General features: G+C 47.8%; 1 protein-coding gene across 4 annotated transcripts in view; it reads right to left on the bottom strand.

Moving 5' to 3' along the window:
• Positions 1-14,251, bottom strand: part of RAB15 (RAB15, member RAS oncogene family) — a 39,910-nt gene that overhangs the window by 23,035 nt on the left and 2,624 nt on the right. Inside the window, exon 1 of one of the 4 annotated variants that reach the window (XM_045396569.2) lies at positions 4,176-4,308. The exons of 1 other annotated variant lie outside the window; for it this stretch is intronic. Coding sequence is in view for 1 of the 3 variants with exons in the window: in XM_015453896.3 (XP_015309382.1) it covers positions 3,495-3,618 (124 nt within the window). In the remaining 2 variants the exon portion in view is untranslated. Of the gene's footprint in view, positions 1-3,355; positions 3,421-3,494; positions 3,839-4,175; positions 4,309-14,251 lie in introns of those variants that run through there. 2 more of the 4 variants (XM_015453896.3, XM_045396568.2) reach the window with 2 other exon arrangements.

Raw genomic sequence — 14,251 nt, forward strand, 5'->3', positions numbered from 1 at the left:
TCTCTTCCCCAGCCTCCGACAGCATGGAGTCGTGGGAACAGCACTCACCCATCCCATTCACCGCCCTTCTCCGGCTGCCTCATGGTACATCTTGCATCATAATTTAGCTTCTGATACCCACTGTGAGACCTTCATTAAGAGTAACTGTAATGATCATAATCGATCCTTTACATTTGAAGAGTGATTCACCGAGTACTTTCAGATATCTCATTTTGGTACTAGCTTTTTTTTTTTTTTTTTTTTTTTTTTTTGCCTTTGTCTTGCCTCCCCATCTAGGTTATGGGCTTCTGTGGGCAGGAAACGTAGACTGCGATATGTCTCTAAAATGCCTGGCACAGAGGTTGGTAGTGAATGCTCAATTAATTTTTTAGGATAGTCTTTTGGGTACCCCTCTGCACCAACCCCCAGCCAGGCCAGCACAGCTGCACAGGAAGGAAACGCCTGTGGCAGAGCCAGTGGCGGGGCCACCTGCTGGCCAGAAAGAGGCCAGAAAGATGAAAAGGATAGGGGGAGGGACACTCAGTGTCTCAGTCTACCAGGGAGGCCTCTCACTGCTCCCTGGCAGATCGCAGGCCATTAAAGTGGAGTACACAGTAAATCACAAAAGTACCGGCCTAGGTGATATCCACATGAGCCAAGAAGCCAAACTATCTTGGCAGTAACTGGTGAATAATTCACAAAAAAAGCCCCTGAGAAAGGTGCCTCGATCAGTGCCCGGCATGGTCATGTAATGTGTTTTAGATAATGCACAATTTGAGAACAGTGACTGTGGGTATTATTCATCTGGGAATCTCTCGGTCTCAGTGCAGAGCCTGGCATACAGGACATACATTTTAAAAAAATAAGTGAATGACTATGACTTGGTGGCACTCATTTCGTTGGCTCCTTGATTTGTCTCCTGGCTGCCCCTCCTACTTCCTTGAGAAATTGTCCATATCACTTAAGGAAAAAGCTTTTCTTGACCATCCAACTCTTTCCTTTAAGTTTTAGTTAATGCTGAAAAACACGCCCAAGATAAGGGAGAATCCCAAGTCCCTTAATAAGCTTTAAATAAGAAAGCATTTAAGATACCCAGTGGGGCAGATTTTAAAAGGCTGGTGTGAAGAAAGACAGGTTTCTTTCTATTCCATGGAATCCAAACTCCTAGAATCTTCTGTGTCCTGTAGAAAGGGGAACCTGGCCGTCAGAAGTGGAGGAAGAAATTTGGGAGCCATCTTTAGGTTTTAGGCCAATATACCAAGGGCCTTGAGGGGAGACAGTGCTGCAGAGACACTCCTACTCAGTTCACTGATTCACCTATGTGCCCAAAGTGGTCTGCCCTGGAGGGTTTGAGGAAGTCCCTGTGACCTATCTAGTGTTCACCTATTAGCAGAAGGTGTCTAAGAAGGGAGATTACAAGGGGAAGGGACAAGGAGAAGGGTGGATGGTTAGGTGTGAGGCAATGGACACTCTTTAAGGAGAGCACCGGCCTCAGAGGGCCATCCTGGTATTTTAGAAACAGGGGTGCCCCCAAAAAGGAGCGTACATGTCTCCCAGGGAAGGCTGCCTCCCACAGCACGAAGCAGGAGTCCCAGAGCTTCTGAAATGAGGTGGTTGAATGAAGCCCTCAAAGGGAAAAGTCCAGGTCACCCGAAGGACTTGGAATGTGACCAGGAGAGCAGGTGCAAACAACAGCTCTTCAGGCCAAAGCCAGGGCCTTCCAGGCAGCCCACAGCTCTCTAGAGATAGCTCAGTAGTTCCAAGCACCAGGCCTCTCTCAAAAATAGCCATTCCTAGTTTCCTTAAGGGATAACCCGGCGCCCTTTGTCCCTGAGCCCACAACCTGTCCTCATATACCATCTGGTTCCTCTGCCACTCCCTCCATCACGCCCATGCCTTTCTCCTGCACCTGCCTCTTCCCTGAGTCCTCCCGGCAGGCACAGAGCCTTGGTGTCTAGAGGCTCCCCTTCTTTCTGCAATGTCTCTCACCCAAACCACCGCTCAGCCCAAGCTCCTAGGTTTCCTAAGAGTTGGCCTTACAGCTCCTCTGAGAAAGACAGACAAGTTCTGTTCCCTGACCCTAAATCCTATTGTTTCACCCTTAAAGTTGGTGAAACAATGAGAGGAGACCCTAAGAGCGCAATGATAATGGCAACAGCAGTAAGAATGGTCAGCATTTATCCAGCTTCACCATGTCTCTGGCTGTGCTAAGCGCTTAACAAGCATTATCTTATTTAATCCTGACAACAACTTGGGAGGTAGGTGCCATTATTATACCCATTCTACAGACGAGAAACTAAATAAAGCTCAGAAGTTTAGGCGATATTCAAGGTTGCTTTGCCCCAAAGTGAGGTCTCAGGTCTCTCTGACAATAAAGCTGGCTTCTTAACCATAAGGTTCTGTTCCTCCTGGCTGTATCTATGTGGTCCTACTTCTCTCTGGGCAAGGAATGTGTGTCGGGGGAGGAAGGGGGGATGGCGTGGACATGAATCCTCAAGAGGAAGCTGAGAGCTGCGGCCGTCCCTGATGGCAGCAGGGACTTCTAGGAGAGCATTCCAAATGGATGACCAGTCAGCCAGCAGGTGTTTCCAGGGGCCTGGGCAATGCAGAGGCTACTCCAGGGCTGACCCGGGCAGCAGCTGAGGATGAAATTCCCTTTACTCAGACTTCTCAGGGAGGGGGCCCCTCACAGCCTAGGAGCGGGAGACTGTCTCAGAGGGGAGGCCATGGACCCATTCCTAGAATAGGTGACCCATCATAGTGCTGTCCGGGATGCCACCGGGCCTTGTCCCTCTAACCACAGGCTCCAGCACTGCCAGATGAGAGATGCTCTCAGGCGGGTCCTGCCTGCCTTCTGACCCCTTAGTCTGGGCAGGTATTCCTGACACTCCTCCAACCTCTTTAGATTCCCTCAGAACAGATGTCTTGGCTCCTCCTCTTCCCAGGCGCAGGGGCTCCTCACCCTATCTGTGTCCTCCCCTAGGTGTCCCACCTTACCTTCCCAACTCTGCCCTGGAAACTCGATCCTTGCGGCCCCTCCGTACCTCCTCTCTTCTTCCCCCCTTCGCCCCGCGCCGGCTCCACCTTGGGTCACCACAGAACCAAGGCCGCCTCAGAGACTCCGGTCTCCACCCTGACCCCCTTTTCCCCAGCACAAGCTTTACTTCCCCTCCCCCTGGGGGTGTGGGGACGTTATTCCAGAGGCTACGATTCTCGCTACCCCAGCTCGGGGTACCCAGGCCTACTCCCGCTCCCCTCATCCCCGGATTCTCGGTTTGATGGGAGGGAAGGCTCCCCGGCGAGAGGCGGGAGACGCCACCTCTGGTCCGGACGGCAGGCAGCAGAGACCCCCTCACCTGCCAAAACCTATGCTCACCCCGAGATTCATCCCGGACTCCGGACTCCCGCGCCTCCAGCCGGAGGGGCTGGCAATTCCTCCCCAGCTGGGTACGGGGGCGGCGGGGAAAGGGGCCGCGGGCGGGGAGGGAGGGGCGCCCCGGGCCACCGCCCCTTACCGATGGTGGAGATGTGCGAGGAGTGGAACTCGTTGTCGGTGAAGCGGCACAGCAGGCAGGTCTTGCCCACCCCGGAGTCCCCGATCAGCAGCAGCCGGAACAGCACATCGTACTGCTTCGCCATGGCTGGGGCCGGAGCGGCCGGGGGCTGCGGGCGGGCAGCGGGCTCAGCCCTGCTCCGCCGCTGCCATCGCGGCCCGCGCCCGCCCGGGGACGCTGCGGGCGGCGAGGAGGACGCCGGGCCCGGCCCCCGCGGCGGCCTCGCCCGCCCGCCTGCCCACTCGCTCGCTGGGTGCCGGGAAGCGCGGCTGCGGCGGGAGCCCGGCGCGGTGCCCGCTCGACTCGGCTGGGCTGGCGCGCGGCGGTGGGAGGAGAAAGCGGCGGCGGCCCCTGCCCGTCCCTTCCCCTGCGCCGCCGCCGCCGCCCCGGAGAGAGGGGGCGGGGAGCGCGCGCAGGAGAGCTGGACCCCACCGAGCGGGCGACGCCAGGGCGGGGCTCCAGCCCCGCCCCCCAATCCCTTCTTGCCCGGGGCGGGGGAACGTTTTCGTTTTTCCTCGGATGTTGCGAATGGGGGAGTTGAGGTGAGCCCCCTCCCAGCCCACTTCTACCATGCTCGGCTTTCCGGGCTCACCACTTCTCCCCATATCCCACCCCAAGTCTGGCGCCGGTAACTCCACCCACCGTGGCACCCTGCATCTGCAGGATCCTGGCCGAGCTCCCCAGTGGCTGGTCTTCACCTGGGCTCACCCGAGGTAGGAAGGCCTTGAGCAGGATCTGGATTCGAACACCCGTCTCCATGAGCCCCCGAGAGTGTGGGTGGAATTCCCCCTCCCTGCCATCTGGCTGCCCCTTACCTGTGTGACTGTGTCACAGCCCTCTCCCGTCCCCATTTTTTCTTTAAATGGGGAAAATGCCTACTCACATCCTCCACCAGGGTGAAATGATCATAAAACCATCTCCAAGTGCAAAATCCTTTGGAGGTGTACTGGCAAAAGTCTCTGTTTTCCCTCTAAGGTGCTTAGGATAGGTGCCCAAGTGACGAGTGTATTGTGACCCCTAAATGTCTCTGTGTGGTATAGCCAGTGGTACCAAAGAATGAATGACCCTTGTTCAAGACCCAGTTTCCTACCACTGAACGTGTTAGCACTGGAGAGAGGCAAACGAATGCTCTCTGGAGTTAAGAAAATTGCCTATCCCTACCAACCAGTATTGAGGGAGAGCAAAGTCTACCCTATTAGGTCTTTAAAAAGCAGTGAAAGGCCAGGTGCGTTGGCTTATGCCTGTAATCCCAGCACTTTAGGAGGCTGAGGCGGGCAGATCACTTTGAGGTTAGGAGTTGGAGACCAGCCTGGCCAACGTAGTGAAACCCCATCTCTACTAAAAATACAAAAATTAGCTGGGCATGGTGGCTCGCCTGTAATCCCAGCTACTTGAGAGGCTGAGGAGGGAGGATTGCTTGAACCCATTAGGCTAAGGTTTCTGTGAGCCGAGATCATGACTCTGCACTCCAGCCTGCGAAACAGAGTGAGACCTTGTCTCAAAAAAAAAAAAAAAAAAAAAAAAAGCAATGAAAAATATTTATGTATATACCTCATTTGAGGCTGAATATTGGATGGAGAATGTATTTTTCAGTAGTAGGTCAAGGAAAGTGTTTAGCCCATTTACTTCATTTGAAAAGGTATATTTCAGGTTAAGTGTCTGAATTATAACACGAGAAGAAAAGTTCAAGACCAGCCTGGCCAACATGGTGAAACCCCATCTCTACTAAAAATACAAAAAATTAGCTGGGCGTGGTGGTTGGTGCCTGTAATCCCAGCTACTCAGGAGGCTGAGGCAGGAGAATTGCTTGAACCCGGGAGGCGAAGGTTGCAGTGAGCCGAGATTGCACCATTACACTCCAGCCTGGGCAACAAGAGCAAAACTCCGTCTCAAAAAAAAAAAAAAAAAGGAGGGGAAAATCCCGAGCCTGCTAGCTACTCTGATTACACTAAAAGCTAAAGGAACTGATGTAGTGGATTCCATTATTTTGAGGTGCACGTCTCTACATTGGGCTTACATGGGGTTCCAGGTGCATGCCTAGGGCTCTGGAGTTAGGCACACTTGGGTTCCAGTCCCAGTGTCACCACTCACCAGCTGTGCAAACTTAAGCACATTACTGAACCCCTCTGTGCCTCAGTTTCCTCATCTCAAAATAGGATATTTAGTGTGACTACCTTATAGGATTGCTGGAAAAATGAAATAAGATAATGCATGGAAAGAACAGCACAGCACTTGACCCAGCACTCAATAAAATGGAGGTGCAGAAAACACCCTGTAATGTTTTCCCTATGCATTTTCCCTATGTATTCCGGGTGGTAGGAATATCCCACAGATGAATATAGCCGGGTATGTTTTCTCGGAACCAAGGCCCAACCTGCTGTGATTTTCTTCCCACCACCACCAGAGTACAGAGGGCAGATCCAACCCAGCCTGACCCCCTTTGGGCACCGCAGCTGCCTTCCCATTGATGGACACTGTAATGGTAAATAGCTCTCTGCAGGTCTCCTCAATGGGACCTTTAGTGGCTCTCTGGTTGCTTCTGTCTGAGGAAACAGGAAAGAAAATGCAAGCTGACGTGGATTCCTCATTTCATTTTGAAAGAAATGGCTTTCCCTAGGCAAGACAGGAAAGGGAATGAGGTTTGCTGAAGGAATCCAGAGAAATAAATGTTCATACTCATAAAAAATTGAGTATATGTAGTCATACTGGACTGACCTCAAATTCAGTAGCTTATATTGCTTTAGGAAAAAAGAAAAAAGGCTAGGCGCAGTAGCTAACCCCTGTAATCCCAGCACTTTGGGAGGCCGAGGTGGGCAGATCACCTGAGGTCAGGAGTTCGAGACCAGCCTGGCCAACAGGGTAAAACCCCATCTCTACTAGTAATACAAAATTAGCTGGGTGTAGTGGCGCACGCCTGTAATCCCAGCTACTCCGGAGGCTAAGGCAGGAGAATCGCTTGAATCCAGGAGGCAGAGGTTGCAGTGAGCCAAGATCCTGTCATTGCACTCCAGCCTGGGCAACAAGATTGAAACTCTGTCTCAAAAAAAAAAAAAAAAAAAAGGGTGTATGTAGTCATACTGAACTGACCTCAAATTCAGTAGCTTACATTGCTTTAGAGAAAAAAAAAAAAAAAGTCCAGGCGAGGTGGCTCATGCCTGTAATCCCAGCACTTTGGGAGGCCAAGGTAGACGGATCACCTGAGGTCAGGAGTTTGAGACCAGCCTGGCCAACATGGTGAAACCCCATCTCTACTAGAAATACAAAAATTAGCCAAGCCTAATGGCAGGCGCCTGTTATCCCAGCTACTCGGGAAGCTGAGGCAGGAGAATCGCTTGAACCCGGGAAGCGGAGGTTGCAGTAAGCCGAGATTTGTCACTGTACTCCAGCCTGGGTGACAGAGCGAGACTCTGTCTCACAAAAAAGAAAAGAAAAGGCTGGGGGTGGTGGCTCACATCTATAATCCCAGCACTTTGAAAGGCCAAGGTGAGCAGATCACAAGGTCAGGAGCTCAAGACCAGCCTGACCAACATGGTGAAACCCTGTCTATACTAAAAATACAAAAATTAGCTGGGTGTGGTGGCGTGTGCCTGTAATCCCAGCTACTTAGGAGGCTGAGGCAGGAGAATCGCTTGAACCTGGGAGGCGGAGGTTGCAGTGAGCCGAGATAGCGCCACTGCACTCCAGCCTGGGCAACAGAGCAAGACTGTCTCAAAAAAAAAAAAAAAAAAAAAAGAGAGAGAGAGAGATGGGGAATAGTTTAGAAACCAAAACCCAAGCTTCAAATATCCATCCTTACCCTCATCTGGGTTCAGTCAGTTTCAGAGCCATCGTACAGATTTCTCTGTGTCTTTATGTCTGTGTATGTTTTGTGAGATGGAGGAACTAAGATTTTGGGACAACGTTAGCAAAAGAATCATATAGATGGTCAGGCATGGTGGCTTATGCCAGTAATCCTAGCACTTTGGGAAGCCGAGGTGGGTGGCTTACCTGAGGTCAGGAGTTCAAGAACAGCCTGGCCAACATGGCAAAACCCTATCTCTACTAAAAATACAAAAATTAGCCGGTGTGGTGGTGCACGCCTATAATCACAGCTACTCTGGAGTCTGAGGCAGGAGAATCGCTTGAACCCAGGAAGCAGAGGTTGTAGTGAGCTGAGATTGTGCCACTGCACTCCAGCCTAGGCGACAGAACAAGATTCTGTCTAAAAATAAAGAAGAACCATATAGACTAGTGGAGACCACAAAGTTCACTTTAACCAGGTCTTTGTAAATGAAATACCTAAATTCCATCCCCTTACCTCAGTCACTCAGTGGAATATTTTGGCATCCTCGTGATTGAAAGAAACAGGACACATCCCCCTACCATGGTCTCAGTACTGTCCTCCATTCACATGCTTTTTCTTTGTTTTCCCCTGACTAAATAGAGAATGGAGAAAATATACTCAAATGACAAGGAAAGAGGGGCGAAGGCAAATTATCAGAGACATGTGCATTTGGGGGCTGGGAACCACAGGAAACAATTCTGATGGTAATTGATGTTGACACAAAATGACCCACAGTACCATTTGAGGTTGTCCTCAGTGTCCTGGCCACCACCTTCATGACTACATCAGTTTTCTAGGGATGCCATAACAAAGTACCAGAGACTGGGTGGCTTAAACAACAGGAATTTGGCCGGGCATGGTGGCTCATGCCCATAATCCCAGCACTTTGGGAGGCCAAGGCGGGTGGATCATGAGGTCAGGAGTTCAAGACCAGCCCAGCCAACATGGTGAAACCCTGTCTCTACTAAAAATACAAAAATTAGCTGGGCATGGTGGCTTATGCCTATAATCCCAGCTACTCGAGAGGATGAGACAGGAGAATCGCTTGAATCCGGAAGGCAGAGGTTGCAGTGAGCCGAGATCACACCATTGCACTCCAGCCTGGGCGACAGAGCAAGACTCCGTCTCAAAACACACACACAAAAAAAAACCACCAGGAATTTATTTCTCACAATTGTAGCAGTCAGAAGTCTGAGATGAAAGTGTCAACAGGGTTGATTTCTTATGAGGTATCTCCTTGGCTGTAGATAGCTGTCTTCATGTTCACATGGTCTTCCACCTATGCCGATCAATGTCCTCATCTCTTCTTTTTCTTTTTGAGATGGAGTCTTGCTCTGTCACCCAGGCTGGAGTGCAGTGGCATGATCTCGGCTTACTGCAACCTCTACCTCCCGGTTTCACACCATTCTCCTGCCTCAGCCTCCCAAGTAGCTGGGACTACAGGCGCCCGCAACCACGCCCGGCTAATTTTTTTTGTATTTTTAGTAGAGACACAGTTTCACTGTGTTAGCCAGAATGGTCTCGATCTCCTGACCTCGTGATCCTCCCATCTCAGCCTCCCAAAGCCTTGGGATTACAGGCGAGAGCCCCCGCACCCGGCCCTAATCTCTTTTTATAAGGACACCAGTCAAATTGGATTAGGGCCCAACATGACCGCGTTTTTATCCTAATTACCCCTTTAAAGGCCCTATCTCCAAAAATATAGCCACATTCTGAGTTACTAAGGGTTAGGACTTCAACATATGAATTTGGCAGGGTGCTGGGGGAGACGCAACTCAGCCCATAGCAAGGACCAAACCAGGAGCCTCATCAGATCGGATTTCCTGTGCAAAGATAGTTTTTAGGAGTTATCTCATTCTCTTAGAGTGGGAAATAAAAGTTGTGTCTTTTTGGAGACTCTCTGATAGGTGGTCCAGATGGTCAAAGTAGAAAATTTTGTGATGGGGAAGCCTCAGATTAGCAATCCTTCCCTTTATGAAACTAGAATTGAGAGACATGACTAGCAACCCCCAACTATGCGATATATGTCATATCAAACTTGTGTTGTCAAAGTTATGTTTTGGGGGACAAGATATCTACAGTTAGGAATCTATGCAGGAAAGAGTCATTGCATGTGTTAGTTAAGGCAATGCTAGTTGCTGTAACAGATGAATCCCTAAGTCTCAGGGGTTCACACTATAAAGATTTATTTCCCTCTCATGTAAAGTCTAATGAACAGCAAAGAGTAGGGAGTAAGGGTAGCTTTGTTCCATAGTCATTTAGGCACCCAGGGTGGCAGAAACTCTGCTGTTTTCAACAAGGGACTTCCGTTGTAGGACTCCTTTAAAAGCAAGATGTTGTTCTTTATAAGATCTGCCTTGCAGGAAGAATCAGAGAGTGCCTGCCAACCAAAGGCAAGGAGACGCCATACCCCAGGTCCCTCACATATCAGGATTTACAGGCTCTCCTTTTTTACCTAAGTATACACTTACGACCCTTCTAAGACTGCCTTGTAGACAGCAGGGGAAGAAGGGCTCTGTTAACAGGAGAGGGGAGAGTTGACCCTGTAGTTCTAAGTTATCAGACTTGAAAAAGATTGTTTGAAAGTAGTAGTAACAATATACATTGAAAAGATGTCACCATATCTGTCCAGAAAATTATTTTGAATCTACAAAGGGATACCATTTGTGCAGTGGAGTGAAACACCGAAAGACACCTCTTTGTTAATTGAGGTTTTTAACTTCTAGAACATGTGGCATGATGTTCTTTTGATTATGGAGGACTACCCCAGGCATTGACTTTCAGCTGGCGGAGAGGGGAAGCAAGGAAATAGAGGATCGCATGAAAGGTTTTAAAGGGTCAGGTCTAGATGTAGTAGATATCATGTCTTCCACTTTTTATTGGCCAGCACCCAGTCACAAGCCTCTACCTAAAAGCAAAGGAGACTGCTGAGCAGTCACTTCCCAGCTGCAACTCCCCCTGTGGAAGGGGAGCCAGGCTCTGGTGGACAGCTCATGTTCACCACATACAAAGACGCTTCAAGGTGGCTCCAACCCTAGCTGTGAGTCAGCATCACTTGTGGAGCTTTGACAAAATGCATGTGCCTGGGCCCCAGCCCCACAGATTCTGATTTAGTTGGTTGGGCTGGTGCCTGGGAGAATCTGGATTTTCGAAGGCTCCACCAATGATCCCAGTGCACAGCCAGGCTTGAGAGTCACTGGTATGCCTTACAATGTACACCTCCGGCATTGCCTCTCAACAGTTTCAAAAACATTTTTCTTTCTTTCTTTTTTTTTTTTTTTTTTTTTGAGACAGAGTCTTGCTCTGTTACCAGGCTGGAGAGCAGTGGTGTGATTTTGACTCACTGCAACCTCCACCTCCCAGGTTCAAGTGATTCTCCTGCCTCAGCCTCCAGAGTAGCTGGGACTACAGGTGCCTGCCACCATGCCCAGCTAATTTTTGTATTTTTAGTAGAGACGGGGTTTCACCATGTTAGCCAGGATGGTCTCGATCTCTTGACCTTGTGATCCGCCTGCCTCGGTCTCCCAAAGTGCTGGGATTACAGGCATGAGCCACCATGCCCAGCCAAATAAAAAATCATTTCTTAGAGTTTTCAAGGTGAACAATGTTATTTAGTTGGCTTCCATTTTGTATCTGCTGGTAAAATTTTCACCATGATAAACCCAAAACAGGACTGTGAGTCAATATTTTTGCACAGGTTTTCAGTAATAGAGTATATGTAATGATTAATAATATATAATGTAATTTATTTCATATCAATATACAACACAATAAAATAATGCAGGCATGTAGCATTGATGATTTGACTTCTGAGAAGCTCACAGCTGTTCTTTGTGCAATAATATCATTGTACTACATTTAGAAAGCTATTCTTTTTGTTTTTTATGATTGGAAGCTTTTTATATTTCCTTTTGTGTGATACAGAAAATTTTAAAAATACATTTCACAATTTCTAAATTTCAATATAATTATTTAAAATGATTACTTCAGACTAGACTCTTACAAATGTTACTAAACACAAATATTATACATAAAAGGCCATCTTCATTAAATAGATTAGAATGAATTACTCCTTCAGCTACATTCCCACTGCAAGAGAATACATTCTTGGGGAATATATTCTGTGTATGTATTATGTCTTATTTTATGTTTTTATCATTTATATATAGTTTTCATTTTAAATCTTATCTACTTAATAGATTTATTTATATTTACACATTTATTTTATACTCATTTATATTTACATGGTCTCTGTAGTTATTAGATAGTGAGTTCTTGAAGGATAAGGCTAGTATTATGTTCATTGTCATTATCATCTACAATTGTGTTACACAAACAAGCACTCAAATGTTCATTACAATGACTGGAAATCATTTGAACCATTTAACTTACTCAATGTCTATTATGTCAGGGAGTACAGCAATGAATAAAACAGACCAAAAAAAAAAAAAAAATCCCTGCCCCATAAAGCTTACATTTTGGTGGAGGAAGACAGATAGTAAACAAATCAATACACAAAATATAAAGTATCTGATCTGGCAATGAGAAAAATAAAGCAGGGGAGTGGGATTAAGCTATCACCAAAGGGGGTGGCACTTCCATTTTACATGGGGAGGTCAGGAGAGACCTCAAGAAAGGGAAATTTGGGTTAGACTAAAGAATTTGGGCCAGGCGTTGTGGCTCATGCCTGTAATCCCAGCACTTTGGGAGGCTGATGTGGGAGGACTGCTTGATTCTAGCAGTTTGAGACCAGCCTGGGGAACACAGGGAGAACCCATTGCTATACAATTTTTCAGAAAAAAGAAATTATAGAAAAAGAAAAAGAAAAAAAGAATTTGAGCAAAAACTATAAGAAGCAAGGGCAAGCCATGTCTATGTCTGGGGCAGAGCTCTGCAGGGGGAGGCTGCAGCAGGAGAGGTGTACACAGAACAGCAGGGAGGCCAGCGTTGAGGCAGGGAGCAAGCTGGAGAGTGCAAAGGGAAGGGGCCAGAGAGGTGACTGGGGTCCTCCAGGCCACCCTGACTTTGAGATGAGAAGAGGGCTCTGAGTGAAGGGGTGGCTTTGCTTACATTTTTAAAAGTTCAGTCTGGCTTTTTCATTTTATCTTAGACCTTTGAGGCTGCTAGAACCGAATCCCACACACTGGGTACCTTGTAAGCAACAGAAATAAAGTTCAACATCAAGGCACCTGCAGATTTGGTGTCTGGTGAGGGCCTGCTTTCTGGTTCATAGGTGATGCCTTCTCTATGTGTCCTTATATGGTAGAAGGAGTGAGGGAGCTCTTTGGGGTCTCTTTTATAAGGACATGAATTCCATTCATGACAACTTTGCCCCCATGACCCAAGCACCTACCAAAGGCTCCACCTTCAAACACCTTCACATTGGGGATTCGGTTTCAACATATGAATACTGGTGGCACCTAAACATTCAGACTATAGCAAGTTTGCATTAGGGTACAGGGGGACAAGAGTGAAAACAGGGAGAACGGTTAAGAGATTAGTGTACGAATCCAAGTAACAGATGATGGTGGCTTGGACCAGGACACTGGCAGTGGGATTGGTAAGCAGTGATCAGATGCTAGATATATTTAGAACAGAATTTAAAAGTAGTAAGAAAAAGAGAGGCAGCAAGAATGATTCCAAGGTATTTGGAGTAACTGGAAGGATGGAGTTATCATAACAGAGGTGGGCAAGACTGAGTGCACTGGTTTGGAAGGGAAGACCAGCAGCTCTGTTGTGGATATGTTAAGTTTGAGATGCCTATTGGAGATCTAAGTGGAAATGCAAATAGACATTAGACATGAACTCTGGAGTTCAGGAGAGATCCAGGTTGGAGATACAAATTAGGGAGTTTTCAACCTACGGGTGTTATTTAAAACACTGAGACTGCCTGAGCTGACAGGGAAGTGAGTGAAGACAGATAAGAGGTCTGAGAACTGAATCCTGGGGGTACCCCAAGCTAAGGTATCCAAGATATAAGCAAGGCAAGGAAGGTGGAAAACTAGTGTGAGGCACCACAAGGACAATGGGTTTCAAGAAGGGAAATGATCAACTGTGCAAATATTGCTGGGAAGTCAAGAAGGAAGACTTGAGATCAGGACTGAGACCTGGCCCTTGGATTTGGCTATGTGGAGTTTACTGGAGAGTTGATAGGAACCGATTGGAAAGCCAGACTAGAACGTGCTTGAGAGAGTTGGAAGAGAGGACCTGGAGACATTAGTAGCAGCAACTCTTTCAAGGGTCTCTGCCAATGAGTCATGGGGAGGTAGCTGGAGAAGGAGTGGAATCAAGAGGGTTAGAAATGCACCCCCCGCCACCCTACCATGGCCAGGCGCGGTGGCTCACGCCTGTAATCCCAGCACTTTGGGAGGCCGAGGCGGGCGGATCACGAGGTCAGGAGATCAAGACCATCCTGGCTAACACGGTGAAATCCCGTCTCTACTAAAATACCAGAGCAGTTTTAAAACGTACTCCCTAAGCGCACTCCAGGGTCAGAAGCGACCTCTAGTGGTTCATTTAGACCATTACTTTTTTTCTTTTTCTTGCTCTTAAAAGTATAAAATAGCACGGTCCACATTTAATATTATTTTTAAAGAAACGCGATCAGTTTAATTTAGAAAAGAGTATCAGGCATTTGAGTAAAATAAACATAAACCATCTGCAGTCCAAGCTGGAGTTGCTATTATCATGACTAAGAGTTTCCTCTCTAAATATATCATTCTCTATAGTACCATTATTTATGTTCATTCTGCTTCTTGAATGAGTGGTTTTATTAAACCAAGAGGAGGGACAACTAGTGGGCTACTTGATCCAAGTCTTCTCGATGCTTACATGGAGTACAAACCCCACATATTTTTCATTACCGGTTTCACTTGATTTGGGGTTGTCACTGGGT

The sequence above is a fragment of the Macaca fascicularis genome, chromosome 7 (genome assembly GCF_037993035.2).
Source record: "Macaca fascicularis isolate 582-1 chromosome 7, T2T-MFA8v1.1".
NCBI lineage: Eukaryota > Metazoa > Chordata > Mammalia > Primates > Cercopithecidae > Macaca > Macaca fascicularis.